We start from the raw sequence: 14,823 nt of genomic DNA, 5'->3' as shown, positions 1-14,823 counted from the left end.
TACCACTGTTTGAAGTGCTCTCTGTTGCCTTTTAAATGTTCTAGTTCTAATTTAACACTGGCATTTTTTGTTTACTTTCAATGCCTGCTTATCGCTCACTTCTACTTTATGCTTTGCCTTGATAGGTGCTAGTCCTCATGCTAGCAGTTTGATACGTTCCAGTAGGTTTGTACTGGTTGGGTCCCACACCATCACTCTGGGATCTCTGGGCAAAGACAAGTTTGCATTGGACAAAGTAAGTCTGCGGGTCTAATCAGTTCCTTGTGGGTTGCTATGTGCATTAAGGTATGAATGACCAATAAGCTCTGGCTTTCATCTTTAATTCTTCAAAGTGCCTTGATGCAAATTTGCCGTATAATCTATTCTTGCATCTAGAAGTGGAGACTAATCCATAGCACTTTGTTGTTCCTTTGAAGTCTGTAGACTGGATTTGTTTTGCTGTGGGAAGGGTGACCATCAAAATTTAGGACTTGATTTTAAAGTGAGGATGTTTGAATACCAGTGCAGATTTTTCATGTATGGGTTGTTGTCTTATTTTGTTTGGCTTGCTCTGCAAATTGGTAGTTTTGCTTTTTAACAATAGTCCGAATAAGCTGTAATGTAGTCAGAATCTTGCTTTACACTGCATGATCCTGCATGATGGATAAACATTGCATTAGTGCTAAATTTTAAAATACTTGTGTTATCTCCTCATCTACAAGCAAATTAGATTATATATTGGCTTTGCAAGAGAAATGGCAGTAGATGATTGCCTCTGTGACTAGAGGACATTATACACCATTCCTTACATGGTGTCACAGGTAGATAGGGTCATAAAGAGAGCTTTTGCCACTTTGGCCTTCATAAATCAAAGTGGTGAGTTCAGGAGTTGGGATGCTATGGTGCAGTTGTACTAGACATTGGCAAGAACCAATTTGGAGTATTATGGGCAGTTTAGTTCACCAAGAAAAGATATCAGTAAGATTGTAAGAGTGCAGAGAAAACTTGTATGTTGCCAGGACTTGAAGAACTGTGTTATAGGGAAAGATTGAATATAACCATATATAACCATATAACCACTTACAGCACAGAACAGGCCAGTTCGGCCCTACTAGTCCATGCCGTAACAAATTCCCACCCTCCTAGTCCCACTGACCAGCACCCGGTCCACAGGGAGGACTTTTCCCTAGAGCATTGGAAAATGAGGGGAGATTTAAAATGAATGGGTGCATCGCTGCAGTTGACCACTATGTGCTAATTTTAAAAGTTGAGGTGTGGAGGTGGGATAAATTCAAGCAGGCTTTTTTCATTAAAGTTGGGTGAGTCGAGAAAGAAAGGACTTGGGTTGCAGGTAAAAGGGTAAATGATTTGGGGAACTTCACTCAGAGGGTGGTGAGTATGTGGAGTGAACTTCCAGTAGAAGTGGTGGATGAAGTTTTGATTTTTGACATTTAAAAGATTGGGCAGGTTCATGGATGGGAGGAGCATAGAGGGCTATGGTACAGGTGCAGATTGATGGGATTATGCTGAATGATAGTTTGGCATGGATGTTCTATGGGTTCCATTCTCTATAGCAACCAAATTTTAGTTGTTATTCCTGGTTGCTATTGAACTCGCATGCTTCACAAGAAGTCTTCCAAAGAGTAGATGCACTTACAAATAACTAGCTGTTAAGATTGCACCATAATGATAGTAGAACTTCTTCCATTGATGCAAGGGAAATTGAATCTGCTGACTTGGTACGAAAAGTAGCTGGCCTGCCTTGCATTTCCCTTACCGTGGAAGCACCAGGTAATCTAAGCATGGAAGATGGACAGTGTTGTCGAGTTGTGATAAGAAAGCAGATTTGTATTCCAGATCGGTGTCTAGTGCAAGGATAAAATCAGGGTTACCTATTATTCCTAGTTTATTTTGATTATTTCTTCTGCAAAGAAATAATCAGCAACTAAAGTTGGAAATATTTTCCAAGTGGGAATTATTTTGGAAAACAACTTTGCAAAAATGAATTTACTCCATAATTTGTTCACAAAAACTCTCTGCTGGATATAGTGATTGTGTGAATAAATTGGAGTTGTCCAAGTCCATCCATTCCCAAAGGCACAAAAGCTGATCTGATCTGCTTTCGTCGTAACTGGCAAATAATGGAGGGTGCAATTTATTTGACATAGCAACTGCTAGTTATTTGTGTCCGCCGCCCTTTGCTCCTGGAAATGTCTTCTCCACATGCACTTTCAGTAATCTGAATGTTTGGAAGGGATCTCCCTTGAAATTCTAAACTTGAGTGAGTACTCAAATACTCCTCGTATCTTAACCCTCTCATTCCCAGGATCATTTTTGGAAACCTCTGGACCCTCTCCAATGCAGCACATTCCTTCCTTGCACATGGGGCCCCAAATTGATCACAAATATGCTGTGGCCAGACCAACATGTTGTAAAGCCTCATCATTACATCATTGACTTTATAATTCACATCCTCTTGAAATGAAATGAACGCTTTCATTGCATTTGCCTTCCTTTCTGCTGACTCAACCTGCAAATTAACCTTAAGGGAATCCTGCAGTAGGACTCCTAAGTCCCTTTGGACTGCTTTCTCCATTTTCTCTCCATCAGCACAATGCTGTTACAGCATGAGGGACTGGGATCCATTAGGTTAGCATAGCGGTTAGCTCAGTGATGTTACAGCGCAAGGGATCCCCTATTGTCTGTAAGGAATTTGTACAGTGTTGCAGACCTAACACGGACCCCTTTATTTCTATTCTTTGCCTTCTACCAGTCAGCCAATCATCTATCTATGCTGCTACCATGGGCTTGCAACTTGTTTGGCAACTTTGTGGGTGGGACCTTTTCAAGGGACTTCTGAAAATCCAAACAACATCCACTGACTTTGTCCAGCTTGTTATTACTTCACTGAAGCCCGACAGATTTGTTGGGGCCAAGATTCTCTCCTGAAAGAAATGATGCTGATTTTGGCCGAGTCACCTTGTGTTTTCAACACTTCTCTGAAACTTGTCCTTCATAATAGGTTCTAGAATCTTACCCATGCTAGTTAGGCTAGCTGGCGTCTTAACTTACCATTTGCCTCTCTCCCTTAGTGAGTGTCATTGGCAATTTTCCAGTCCTCTAGAACTATTCTTGAAGAGTGTCGGACTATGTGTCGTCTGAGTCCAGCGTGCTCGTTGAATGAAGTGATAGGAGAAGGTATTCGGTTCAACTAGCAGTTTATAACACAGCGCAAGAATAAAGCTGAACAGAGCTCTGGTTCAGTCGTTAGTTCATGGGTAACCTGCTCAGTGAGCTATTCCCCAAGACTGACTCCTACTGTCCAGTCTCTTCTGTTTATATAGATCAACATTATTACACTGAACAAAAGTTGGCTTTCTTTGCTAGATTCCTTGCATCTCAAGCAATTTCCTGCTCTGCAGTTATCTAGGGTGTAGACCTCCCATCTTAATCTTCAAGGCCAGAACATCCTGTTGTCTTGAGCAGAAATCAATTCATACCCCATATATTTCTAATTATTTCTTTTTTGTTCTCGTCTGGCCATAGTCTTCTGTTCTACTCAACACCTCCTCATGACTTAGCATTCCTACTAAATTGGTTCATACACATTTTCTCTCTTTTGTGTTTGGAGGCAGCAAATTCTACACGTACTATAATCAGCCAACTTTGCTACATACTGTGGCTGTTCCTTAATTGCATTCCTATTTCCCTTAAACAGTATAATTGAAGTAAATTGTTACATAGTACTGGATTAATGAATACATAATGAATAGTCATATAGGCATATTTTCTATGATTACTTAACCCCTTGGTTCCAACAAGAGTCACTACTAATGAGTTCAGATACTTCTTTCAGAACACTGGAGTGTGTTTTTTATTTTTAAAAAAAGCTCCCCAACCCTTTGGCTTCCTGCTAATGTTTCCAATTACAGTATGACCTCTTTTGCTTTTATTCACTGTCCTCTGGCCAGCATTGACTGTCTATTTTACTTGCCTATCTCAGGAAAGCTGGCAACATGCTAAAGGACCTACCCACCCTGTCACACCATCATGCTCTTTTTAACCTGAACCACCAAGTCTAATTTTTCCTCTTTGACTTTTTTTAAAAGAGCTCTTTGTAGTAGCACATGTCTGAATTGTTCTTGCCTTGGTTTCTGGGCAATGTTCTAGCTGTAGCTGTGTCAACTGTTTTCTTTCAATAATCTTAAATCTGGTCCATCCAGGTCTGAAATCTGCATGTAGTCCTGTAATGAACCCTGTGCCAAGGTGCCAAGAAGTTCTACATTTAGTGAAATCTGGTTGTGCCATTAAATGTATGGATTATCTTCTGCTTGTTTGCCAGGTTATAGTGGACTGTGCATACCTTTTAGTTGACATCATTGCAGTTGAGCTGGTGTTCAAAGCATCTGCAAACTACTTTTGTACTCTAAATGCTCTGGTATGTTAATAGGTTGTAATTGGTTGCCATTAGGTCTTTGTGTAACTTCTGTCTTGGCTACAATGATGGAAAGCATATGATGTGCTTCTGCCTTAGTTTTTGGGGTTGTTTCTTCTGCTTCCATATTATTATAATAGTAGCTGGATAGAAAACCTCTTCTATCAACAGTTTTCTAGTTTATTTATCATCTGATTGTAACAAGTACAACCCAACAAAATGGTGTTCTGTGCTTCTTGGTGCAAACACAAAATACACATACAGACAAATGATACAATATTGCTCAAGAAATAGTCTCTGAGGGTTTGTAGGACCAGTTCATTTCATTCATTCAACAGTCTCACTGCCAGCAGGAAGAAGCTGTTTCTCAGCCTGGCGGTTCTGGCTCTGGTATCTTTCCCGGTGGGAGTAGTTGGAAAATGCTACCTGTGGGGTGGTAGGGGTCCTCACTGATTTTTGCGAGCCCTCTTTAAACAACTATCGTGGTGAATCATGTCAATGGGGGAGGGAGAACCAAATGATCCTCTCTGAGTTGTAGACTATCCTGTAAAAGATATCTTCCATAGGCTAGCCTCGTTTATATATAAACAAAACTTGTAGTCGTAAATGTTAATTAATTTTTATTGTGCTCTTTACTGTAGATGAAGCTTGATGGAAAAGTCAAGCAACTGCTTGGAGATGAGTTTCAGGACAAGGTTTCTACAGTTAACAAATGTCTAAATCCACCTAATCATTAGATTTTCCTGTGTATCATAGCTTTAGTTTGGGACTAGAAAATGTGCTTCTGGATTGCAAAACCAGTGTCTATTGTCAACACTTATCATGCTTGCGTTTGAAGTGCAGTAGTGTTTTCAAGAGCTTGCAAGTTCATTGCATGTGACTGAAATATCAGAGCAACGGTGGCTGAATATCTATTTACCACTATGGACAAATCACTAAATTGTGATTTACATGTGGTAGCATGTACAATTAGCTAATTGTGTGTTCTCTAGTCCAAACTACAGCTTCATCCGATGTAGCAGTAGCTGATCTATCTGACTAAAAATTTCCCCATTTCTGGCTGGTCTTTGCTTGGCTCCAACTTCAATATTCTCAACTATATCAAGTGATGCAGAAGTTGCCTATCAACTAAGCTATGGCTTTGTTGTAGCACTTGCTTGTCTGAAATTCTTAGATTCTGCTATCTTGCAGTATGTTTAATTTTGACATGTGTTATAATGCCAATGTGAGCTTGTTTCTGTTCTGGTTACTAAGTCTTGGTCTGGAGTTTAGTATATGGAGCTATATTGGTTATTCAAAATACTAATGCATTTTCTTTAACCAAATGTAGGTCCCTTTCCTGTCTCCTCTTGAAGGTGCCATATATTTAAAACTGCAGTGCCATTTTGCTTCCACCATCGAGCATTCAGGATTCTTGGTAATTACTGACACGTTTGATCTGGGTGAAACTAGTTTCTTTTGTTGAAAGTAGAACACTACAGTGTTCTACTCTTTGGCCCTTGATGTTATGCTGACCATATTCCTTTTTTAAAAAAATGTACCAACCCCTCCCTACCTAGTATCCTTTTTCTTGCATCCATGTTCCTGTGTAATAGCAAACACTAGAGGACACGTACAAAGGGAAGGAAGTTTAGGGGAGACAGTTATTTTTCTTAAAATGTAAACAGAGTTATGGGAACTGGAATGCCTTGAGAAGGATGGTGGTGGAGGCTGAAACATTTGGGGCATTTAGGAAACTCTTAGTGTTTGCTATTCCTGGTGGGTTGGGGGGGGGGGAGTGGGGAGAAAGAAAGAGAGACTTTCAGACCACTACTACTACTCTCTGATTGCTATGTGCAAGCCAAATTTTCATTCCACATCTGAGGTTCCATGGATCCCATGTATCATGACTTTCTGAGTGAGTCTCTCATGGGGTCCTTGTCAAATGACTTACTAAAAGAGGACTCAAAATCATAGCCATTGCCCCAGCTATCTCTTTCCTCACTTCCCACAGCAACTTGGGGTATATAGTGTCTGTCCCTGGGGACTTATCAATGTTACTGTTTTAAAGATCCAACATTTCCTTAATCTCAACAGTGTACAGCACACAAGCCTCCTCCATTCTGACCTCGCCCTGATCAAGGTCCTTTTATATAACAGACAACATATATTCTTTTGTGAATACTGAAGCAAAGTATTAGGACCATTCCAACTTCCTCTACGTCCAGTCACATGTTACCTCCTTCAACTTTAATGGCCTCTCCTTTATTCTCATCATCCTCTGCTCTTCACATATATGTAGGTCTTGGGGTTCTCCTTAATCCCTTCTCATACCCCCCCCCTTAAATTCTCCTAAGTCCTTTCTTAAGCTCCTTCCTGTCCTTTCTTAAGCTCCTTCCTGTCCTTTCTTAAGCTCCTTCCTGTCCTTTCTTAAGCTCCTTCCTGTCCTTTCTTAAGCTCCTTCCTGTCCTTTCTTAAGCTCCTTCCTGTCCTTTCTTAAGCTCCTTCCTGTCCTTTCTTAAGCTCCTTCCTGTCCTTTCTTAAGCTCCTTCCTGTCCTTTCTTAAGCTCCTTCCTGTCCTTTCTTAAGCTCCTTCCTGTCCTTTCTTAAGCTCCTTCCTGTCCTTTCTTAAGCTCCTTCCTGTCCTTTCTTAAGCTCCTTCCTGTCCTTTCTTAAGCTCCTTCCTGTCCTTTCTTAAGCTCCTTCCTGTCCTTTCTTAAGCTCCTTCCTGTCCTTTCTTAAGCTCCTTCCTGTCCTTTCTTAAGCTCCTTCCTGTCCTTTCTTAAGCTCCTTCCTGTCCTTTCTTAAGCTCCTTCCTGTCCTTTCTTAAGCTCCTTCCTGTCCTTTCTTAAGCTCCTTCCTGTCCTTTCTTAAGCTCCTTCCTGTCCTTTCTTAAGCTCCTTCCTGTCCTTTCTTAAGCTCCTTCCTGTCCTTTCTTAAGCTCCTTCCTGTCCTTTCTTAAGCTCCTTCCTGTCCTTTCTTAAGCTCCTTCCTGTCCTTTCTTAAGCTCCTTCCTGTCCTTTCTTAAGCTCCTTCCTGTCCTTTCTTAAGCTCCTTCCTGTCCTTTCTTAAGCTCCTTCCTGTCCTTTCTTAAGCTCCTTCCTGTCCTTTCTTAAGCTCCTTCCTGTCCTTTCTTAAGCTCCTTCCTGTCCTTTCTTAAGCTCCTTCCTGTCCTTTCTTAAGCTCCTTCCTGTCCTTTCCTGGCTACCATGTACTTCTCATTAGCCCTTCCTGCTTCTTAAATATAGTGCATACTTCCTTCTTCCTCTAAACTAGCTGCCTCACCTGTTTTGGCGACTAGTTTCCTTTTCCTGCCATCTTTTCCCCTCCCAGTGGGATAAACCTATTCTGAACCTAGTGCAAGTTTCTAAATTTCCTCCACATTACTTCTGTTCTTTCACCTTTGAACATCAGTTTCCAATTTACTCTTGCTAGTTCCTGCCTCATCCCATTGTAATTAGCCTTTACTCATTAAACACTTTCTTGTTTTGTCTGCTTTCATCCTTATCCATAACTATGCTAAAGCTCAGGGAGTTGTGGTCACTCTTCCAAAAATGCTCCCCACCTGACCAGGTTCATTACCCAGCATTAGATCCAGTATGATCACTCCTCTTGTCATACTGTCAGGAATCCTTGAACACGTGACAAATTCAGCCTCTTGCAGTCAAGTAGTGCCAGTCAATATTTGGGAAGTTGAAATCTCCCATAACACAATCCTGTAATTTCTGCACCATTCCAAAATTTGTCTGCTTATCTGCTCCTCTGTCCCAAGCATTATTTGGGGGCAAAGATACTCAAGTACAGTGATTGCTCCCTTCCTATTTCAAAACCACACTAATTCAGTGGACACTCCCTCTGCAGTGTCCTCCTTTTCTATAGCTGTGATACTATCCCTGACCAATAATGCAACTTTCCCCCCATCCTATTTTTAAAACACCTGAACCCTGATACCTGCATCAACCAATCCTGCCCTTCTTCCAGCCAAGTATCTATAACAATCACAACATACTGATCCATGATCTAAATTGATCTTTATTCCTAATACTCCCAGCAGTGAAATAGTCACATTTCAAACCCACTAACTGACTTACATTTATGTTCGTCCCTTGCCTGTCCTTCTTTGCAAGCTCAGAACAGATTGCATCATGCTTTTGATCCTCTACCCTAGTTTCTGCATTCACATTCTGATTCCCCACCTCCCTGCCAAACTAATTTAAACCATCCCTGACAGCTCTAGCAAACCTGCCTGCCAGAATATTGGTCCCTTTTAAGTTCAGGTGCAGTCTGTCACTCTTATACAGATCAGACCTTCCCCAGAAGAGATCTCAATGATCCACAAATCTGAACCACTGTCACAACTTCCTGTTCCTACCCTCTTTTGTGCATGACACAGGCAGCAATACTGAGATTACCACCCTTGAGCTACTATTTTTCAACTTTTCTAACTCTCTATATTTCCTCTTAAGGACCTCATCACCACACCTTATCTATACCATTGGTCCCACAACATCTGGCTGTTCACCCTTCCTCCCAGAGAATGCTGTGGACTCCATCAGAGCCTGACCATGGTACCTGCAAGGCAAAATGTCATCTGAGAGCCTTGACCTAATTCACAGAACCTCCCATCTGTTCACCTAACCAACAAATCCCCAATCACTATAGCTCTCCTCTTCTTCCCCCCACCCCCCACCCCACTTCTCTTGTAAGTCAAAGGGCCAGACTCTGCTAGAGACATGACCACCAGAACCTGTCCCCTCCCCACACTTGTATTTAAAACAAGTCTACTTATTATTGAGGGGAATGGCCACAGGGGTGCTTTGTACTGTCTGCCTATTTACCCCCCTGCCCCCTTCCCAGCTACCTGCTTCTTGATATTTAGGGTGATTGTCTCCCTGAAGCTCCAATTTCTGTCTCCAAAATGATCCAGAGTTCAACCTGGTCCTGTTCCATAACTGTCTCCAAGGAGCTGCAGCTGGTTTTACCTCTTGCAGGTGTGGTCATCACGAGCCAAAGCCTCAGTCTCACTCACACACTCACTGCACTACTTGAGCTTTTTAAAATTTGTCCTCTAGTATTCACTCCCACCATTCACTGTTCGTTTAACCCTCAAATTGTCCTCTGCAAATGCACTTGTTCTCCTGAGTCCCTTACTCCTCCTTACCGTGTCTGTTCTGAAACTACATGGCCGAGCCCCCTCTCTGCTCCTTTCTTAAATACTTGCCAAAAGCTTAGAGGTGAACAGTTTTGACAGTAAGTGGGTGAACTTGTTTTCTTTCCAATCTGCTATACGTGCTACCAAATATAAAAAGACACTTGTCCATGTGGAACAACAATGCTGTAAAATGTTCTTTGTCCTATGGATTCTCTGGTAAATTTGACCAAATAGTACAATCCAAAATATTTCAAAAGCTACTTTGCCTAATTCTTGAATATAAGCTAGAATTGTTTTAATACCAGGTCTCTTTTCACAGACTATATTTGAGGACGTGAGTGGCTTTGGTGCATGGCATCGTCGGTGGTTTGTTCTATCTGGGAACACACTTTCCTATTGGACTTACCCAAATGAAGAGAAATGCAAGGTAGTTTGATGAACAATTTTTACTAGACTTGTACACCATGTAAACAGATTGGATATTTTGGCATTTTTAAAACTAAGTGGAATTATAAAATTTGATGCTAATTGGAATTCCATTAACCTGGTGAAAAAGCCGATTTTATTTGTTATGCAAGTTCACATTTGTCCTCTGCTACTCTTTATAAACTACAGTAGTTAATTTGATCATGGGGATCTGTCACATCAGCAGATTAATGTACAGAGCCATGTTTCTAATTTTTCCCTTTTGATGAACCAGTTTAAATTAAGTGATTGCAAAGGTGCTGGGGACACTAACTTCCCAAATATAAATACTTCCTAAATTGAATTTCTTTGCATGATGTTCCAGAGAGATGAGGAGTCTTCCAAGCATCAGGTCACTGCAGTCTTGATAATCCTGCCATGCCCTTGGATTCATAGAGGCAACTGAATAGAAACCTTTGCAAATGCTTTTGCTTTTCAATGTCTAATCTTGAATATAGATTCTCAGTCCTAGCTGAGACCAATAACTTATCAACCTCAGGCTCCACATTTTCTGTATAAAGTTTGAATCTTTTCCATATTATAGAAACTTAATTACTGGTTCATTGTGGATTAGGTGTCTTCTTTCTTTGGCTTGGCTTCGCGGACGAAGATTTATGGAGGGGGTAAAAGTCCACGTCAGCTGCAGGCTCGATTGTGGCTGACAAGTCCGATGCGGGACAGGCAGACACGGTTGCAGGGGAAAATTGGTTGGTTGGGTGTTGGGTTTTTCCTCCTTTGTCTTTTGTCAGTGAGGTGGGCTCTGCGGTCTTCTTCAAAGGAGGTTGCTGCCCGCCAAACTGTGAGGTGCCAAGATGCACGTTTTGAGGCGATATCAGCCCACTGGCAGTGGTCAATGTGGCAGGCACCAAGAGATTTCTTTAGGCAGTCCTTGTACCTCTTCTTTGGTGCACCTCTGTCACGGTGGCCAGTGGAGAGCTCGCCATATAACACGATCTTGGGAAGGCGATGGTCCTCCATTCTGGAGACATGATCCACCCATTAGGTGTACCCAAGAATAAATGGCTTAAGATCTGCTTTTCATTGGGACTTTCAACTCCTTTGTCGTGCATGCTGTCTCGTGTCAGCTCAAATTACTATTACGAATTTGTGCAGTGGGATGAAACAATTTAGTTGTGTTTAAGATGGTAGTCATAGCATTTTAGAAACTTGGGTTAAAACATTAGTACACTGTTCTTTCCAGAAACCTATCGGCTGTATTAACTTGGCTGACTGCACCACTGAGATGATCGAACTTGCCAGTCGCGAGTTCTGTTCAAGGCCGAAAACTTTGGAGCTGATCACAGCACAGCCTCAGTCTAAAGAGGATTTCGAAACTCTAGTTGTTCAGTGTCGAAACAAACTCTGCTTCACCAAGTAAGTCTCATTAGCAATAATTTTAAAGTGAGATCCCAAAAAGATGCTATTAATTTTTTTTACCCAATTTTAAAGTTCTGGAAATACTAAAAAAACAACAGCCCCTGGCCATCTTGATTATCTTGGTAAACACATGCTCCATGCCACCTTTTTGTGATAATCTTCATCTTGATGGTACTATCTTTCTTTCTTTGGCTTGGCTTCGCGGACGAAGATTTATGGAGGGGGTAAAAAGTCCACGTCAGCTGCAGGCTTGTTTGTGGCTGACAAGTCCGATGCGGGACAGGCAGACACGATTGCAGCGGTTGCAAGGGAAAATTGGTTGGTTGGGGTTGGGTGTTGGGTTTTTCCTCCTTTATATATTATCAGTTAAATGAAGTCCTTGTATCTTTGCTACCTTGCCAATGGTTTTGGTTGGGTGGCAGGGTACTGCCTGCAAATGATGAAACCAGTAAAAATCCTTTGGCTGTTGGGTCAGTGCAGTGGACAAAACCTGCAATATAAAGTTCCAATTTTTCAATGTGGTGTCAAAGTGAGGCCCTGAGTAACCCATTCATGCCTTGACCTTTGTTTCAAAAAGTCATTGAGTTATGGGTCCATCCTGTGGCTAAAAATCTGACTGCATTGATTTGATTCCAAAATTATCTGAAATTTTGAGTCTTTATTTTACCAATCAAGTGCTGATGGTTGTTGACCCAGTCCTTCAACCCATTTTTATTCTTCTAATGCTCTCACTATCTTGTCCGATTTTACAACTCGCTCCCCAATGCACACATTTAGGGTGTGGGTGGAACCAACATGGTCACAGCAAAACTCCAAGCTTCACCCAGACAGCATCTTTGTGGAGACTGAACTTGGGCCAAGAGTACTGAGGCATATGTGCCACCTGTTGGTTGTCTGTGAGGTTGCTAGTTAGGCAAGAATTAAGATGGTCTTTTGACACTTAAATGAACATTTCTGAAAACTAGAATTTCAAATGAAGGACTTTTATTCTCAATATGTGGAATAAAAACCAAACTGTGCGAGTATTAACCTGGTATTGTGACTTGCAGAAACTGGCTGTCAGCTGACACAAAAGAAGAGATGAATATGTGGATGGAAAAACTTAACCAAGTCCTGTTCAATCTCCGGGCATGGCAGCAGACATCAGACTTGACAAGCAAACATAGAATCTGAGATTAACTGCAATGGTTCATCCCAAGGCTATTCTCGCTACAGGAAATGAGCTGGGGGGAGGGAGGGGGTGGGGAGTGTTTAGCTGCACTTGATATTTAAGGGCTTTGCAGGTAGTTGTATTCAACTGCTGAGTTATTTAATTGCTGCTAAACATTAGTAACTGAAATTAATCCAAAGAATGTAAAAAGATTCAATGTATTTCCTGAAATTTCTCCTTTACTCACCATTATATTTGATTTACTTTCTGAAGCTATTGATGTGCTTGAATTTGTACTTTATATAACATGCAAGTTATCCTCTTGAACAATAAATTTGTCATTTTAATAGTGGCAGTTCCAATATGCTATAAGGAATATTGAAAGAGATCATCTTGAACATGGCAGCACCATTCCATGTGGGAAAGCCCAACATTGAGTGGTAAACACTGATTTTTTTGTTCCCAATTACAGTCCTGATTCTTCTCTGTATTTGCACATGAACTGCTAGTTTTTGGTTATCTTTGGCAGATTTTATCCAAGATGTCAAATTGTTGGTCATTCCTCAAAGTCCTGGAATTTGTACGTGTTTTCTCCCCCCCCACAAAAAAATTATATTCAATCATGGTTCAGGTTTTGATTCGATGCAGAGGAAGAATTGATTGACTAGAAATAGTCTAAACTTGTTGCAATATTGCAAAACATTATTGCACATAATTTACTATGTTAGTCTATGTAAAATTTCTATTCTATTGCTACAATTTCAAATGTAGTTTTAACTCTTCTATCTCTGTGTAATCCTTGAAAATAAATATTTAAATATTCCCCGTTTAAATTTTCATCTTGCATTTTCTGAAGCCATGACTTGCAATTTCATAGCCCAGGAAGAGAATAGAATACTGCAGCTGGTGGTAACCTTTGGTACATCAGTGAAATGCATCATGTGTAATATTTAATAAGTTTTAAGAGGGGGTGATGGGAAATATAAAAATAGTACTAGACATTGGGGATGGTAACCAAAAAGAAAGATGAGTCAACAAGAGTTGTACTCATTTTGAAATTTCTTCATCTGTCACTTGGGTATGTTGTGGACTATAGGATACTGCTGCACATATTTTAGTGAACAGTTTCAGAACCAAATATAAATTTATTCCAGCTGGGAAGTGTTCAGAGCTCTTAAACTGCAAAGAAGTACATGTAGTACTTAGGAAGGAGAGGGTAGAATTGTTTGAAATGTACCAGGGTGGCATGGAGAAAATGTAGTGGAAAAAGTCAAGCAGGGATAACTGAGGTCTTTGCAGAAAGTTCAAGCAGAGTAAAGGGGGGCTTGGAAATGTTTTCTAGAATCTCAGAACAGTGGTCTGGCCTCAAATAATTAAGGTGGCCCAGTTTAGGATTGGAGCTGATTCAAGTAAGAACCATGCAGAATTAAAAATTTGGGAGAAAGAGATCAGGAGACTCCAGTAACAGAAATGTTAAGTCACATGGAGCAGGTGCTATCTGGTGACCTGGAGTTCGAGTAGAGCATCACCATAGAAGTGAAGCTCCATGAGATGGAACAGTCAACAAGGGACTGGTCATGCTTTAGCAAGAACAAGCAAGAGGTGAGGGTTAGAGTGTGGATAAGTAAACTATTCAATCTTTATTGGTGGCAGTATAACTAAGGTTAGTGCTTGGTGTGGGAGATGCTAAGTCTCAGTGATGCATCAGGTGCAGATCCTAAGAGACTGTTAAGAGAACTGGAGCTGCAACTTTTTGGGAGAATGAAGAAGTGATGGGCAGGAGCTGCAGGGTGGCAAAGAGCATCTGTGTAGCTGTCTCCCTCTGCAACCAGTATCTCTTTCTGGATAGCATTGAGGAGAACGACCAGGTTCCTGGCACTCAGCATGGTACTGTTGTGTGCAATAGTGATACAAAATTCTAGTGAGAACAGACCAGACCAGAGATTCTGCGAGCCTGATAGATACCCAGATGGTGTGTTGTCTCTGTGGTACCAAGCACAGGACTCTCCAATCAGGTCCTGAGGATAGAGGACAAATAGCCAAATATCTTGGTACATGTTGGTACCAATGACAGGGGTAAGATGAGTGAAATATGAAAGTATGTAAAAACACCCTGAAATGCTGAAGGAACTGTATTTTCAGCATCCATAGGAGACAAAGATATCACAGAAGTCAACCTTCCAATAAGTTGGGTCCCCATTTTTACATGGGTTTGTAGATCAGGCATATGCTTTCCCTTTCCCCCCCCAAAATCACATTGAGTGAGGGTGGTTATCATGGAGCCTC

The 14,823-nt window shown here is 41.2% G+C and overlaps 1 protein-coding gene across 8 annotated transcripts in view; it reads left to right on the top strand.

Annotated features, from left to right (window-relative positions):
* The window catches only part of LOC138744614 (anillin-like), a 65,924-nt gene extending 52,554 nt beyond the window's left edge, over positions 1 to 13,370 (top strand). For 6 of the 8 annotated variants that reach the window (XM_069901021.1, XM_069901022.1, XM_069901025.1 and 3 more), the window contains 6 exons: positions 126 to 235; positions 5,056 to 5,109; positions 5,745 to 5,831; positions 9,865 to 9,972; positions 11,212 to 11,384; positions 12,437 to 13,370. In XM_069901021.1, the coding sequence (XP_069757122.1) occupies positions 126 to 235; positions 5,056 to 5,109; positions 5,745 to 5,831; positions 9,865 to 9,972; positions 11,212 to 11,384; positions 12,437 to 12,560 (656 nt within the window). In that variant the 3' untranslated portion in view covers positions 12,561 to 13,370. The remainder of the gene's footprint in view (positions 1 to 125; positions 236 to 5,055; positions 5,110 to 5,744; positions 5,832 to 9,864; positions 9,973 to 11,211; positions 11,385 to 12,436) is intronic. The other 2 variants (XM_069901023.1, XM_069901026.1) reach the window with 2 other exon arrangements.
* Positions 13,371 to 14,823: the final 1,453 nt, after the last annotated feature.

Source organism: Narcine bancroftii, chromosome 10, assembly GCF_036971445.1.
Source record: "Narcine bancroftii isolate sNarBan1 chromosome 10, sNarBan1.hap1, whole genome shotgun sequence".
NCBI lineage: Eukaryota > Metazoa > Chordata > Chondrichthyes > Torpediniformes > Narcinidae > Narcine > Narcine bancroftii.
The sequence above is the reverse complement of the archived record's forward strand: the minus strand, read 5'-3'. Positions and strand labels throughout refer to the sequence as shown.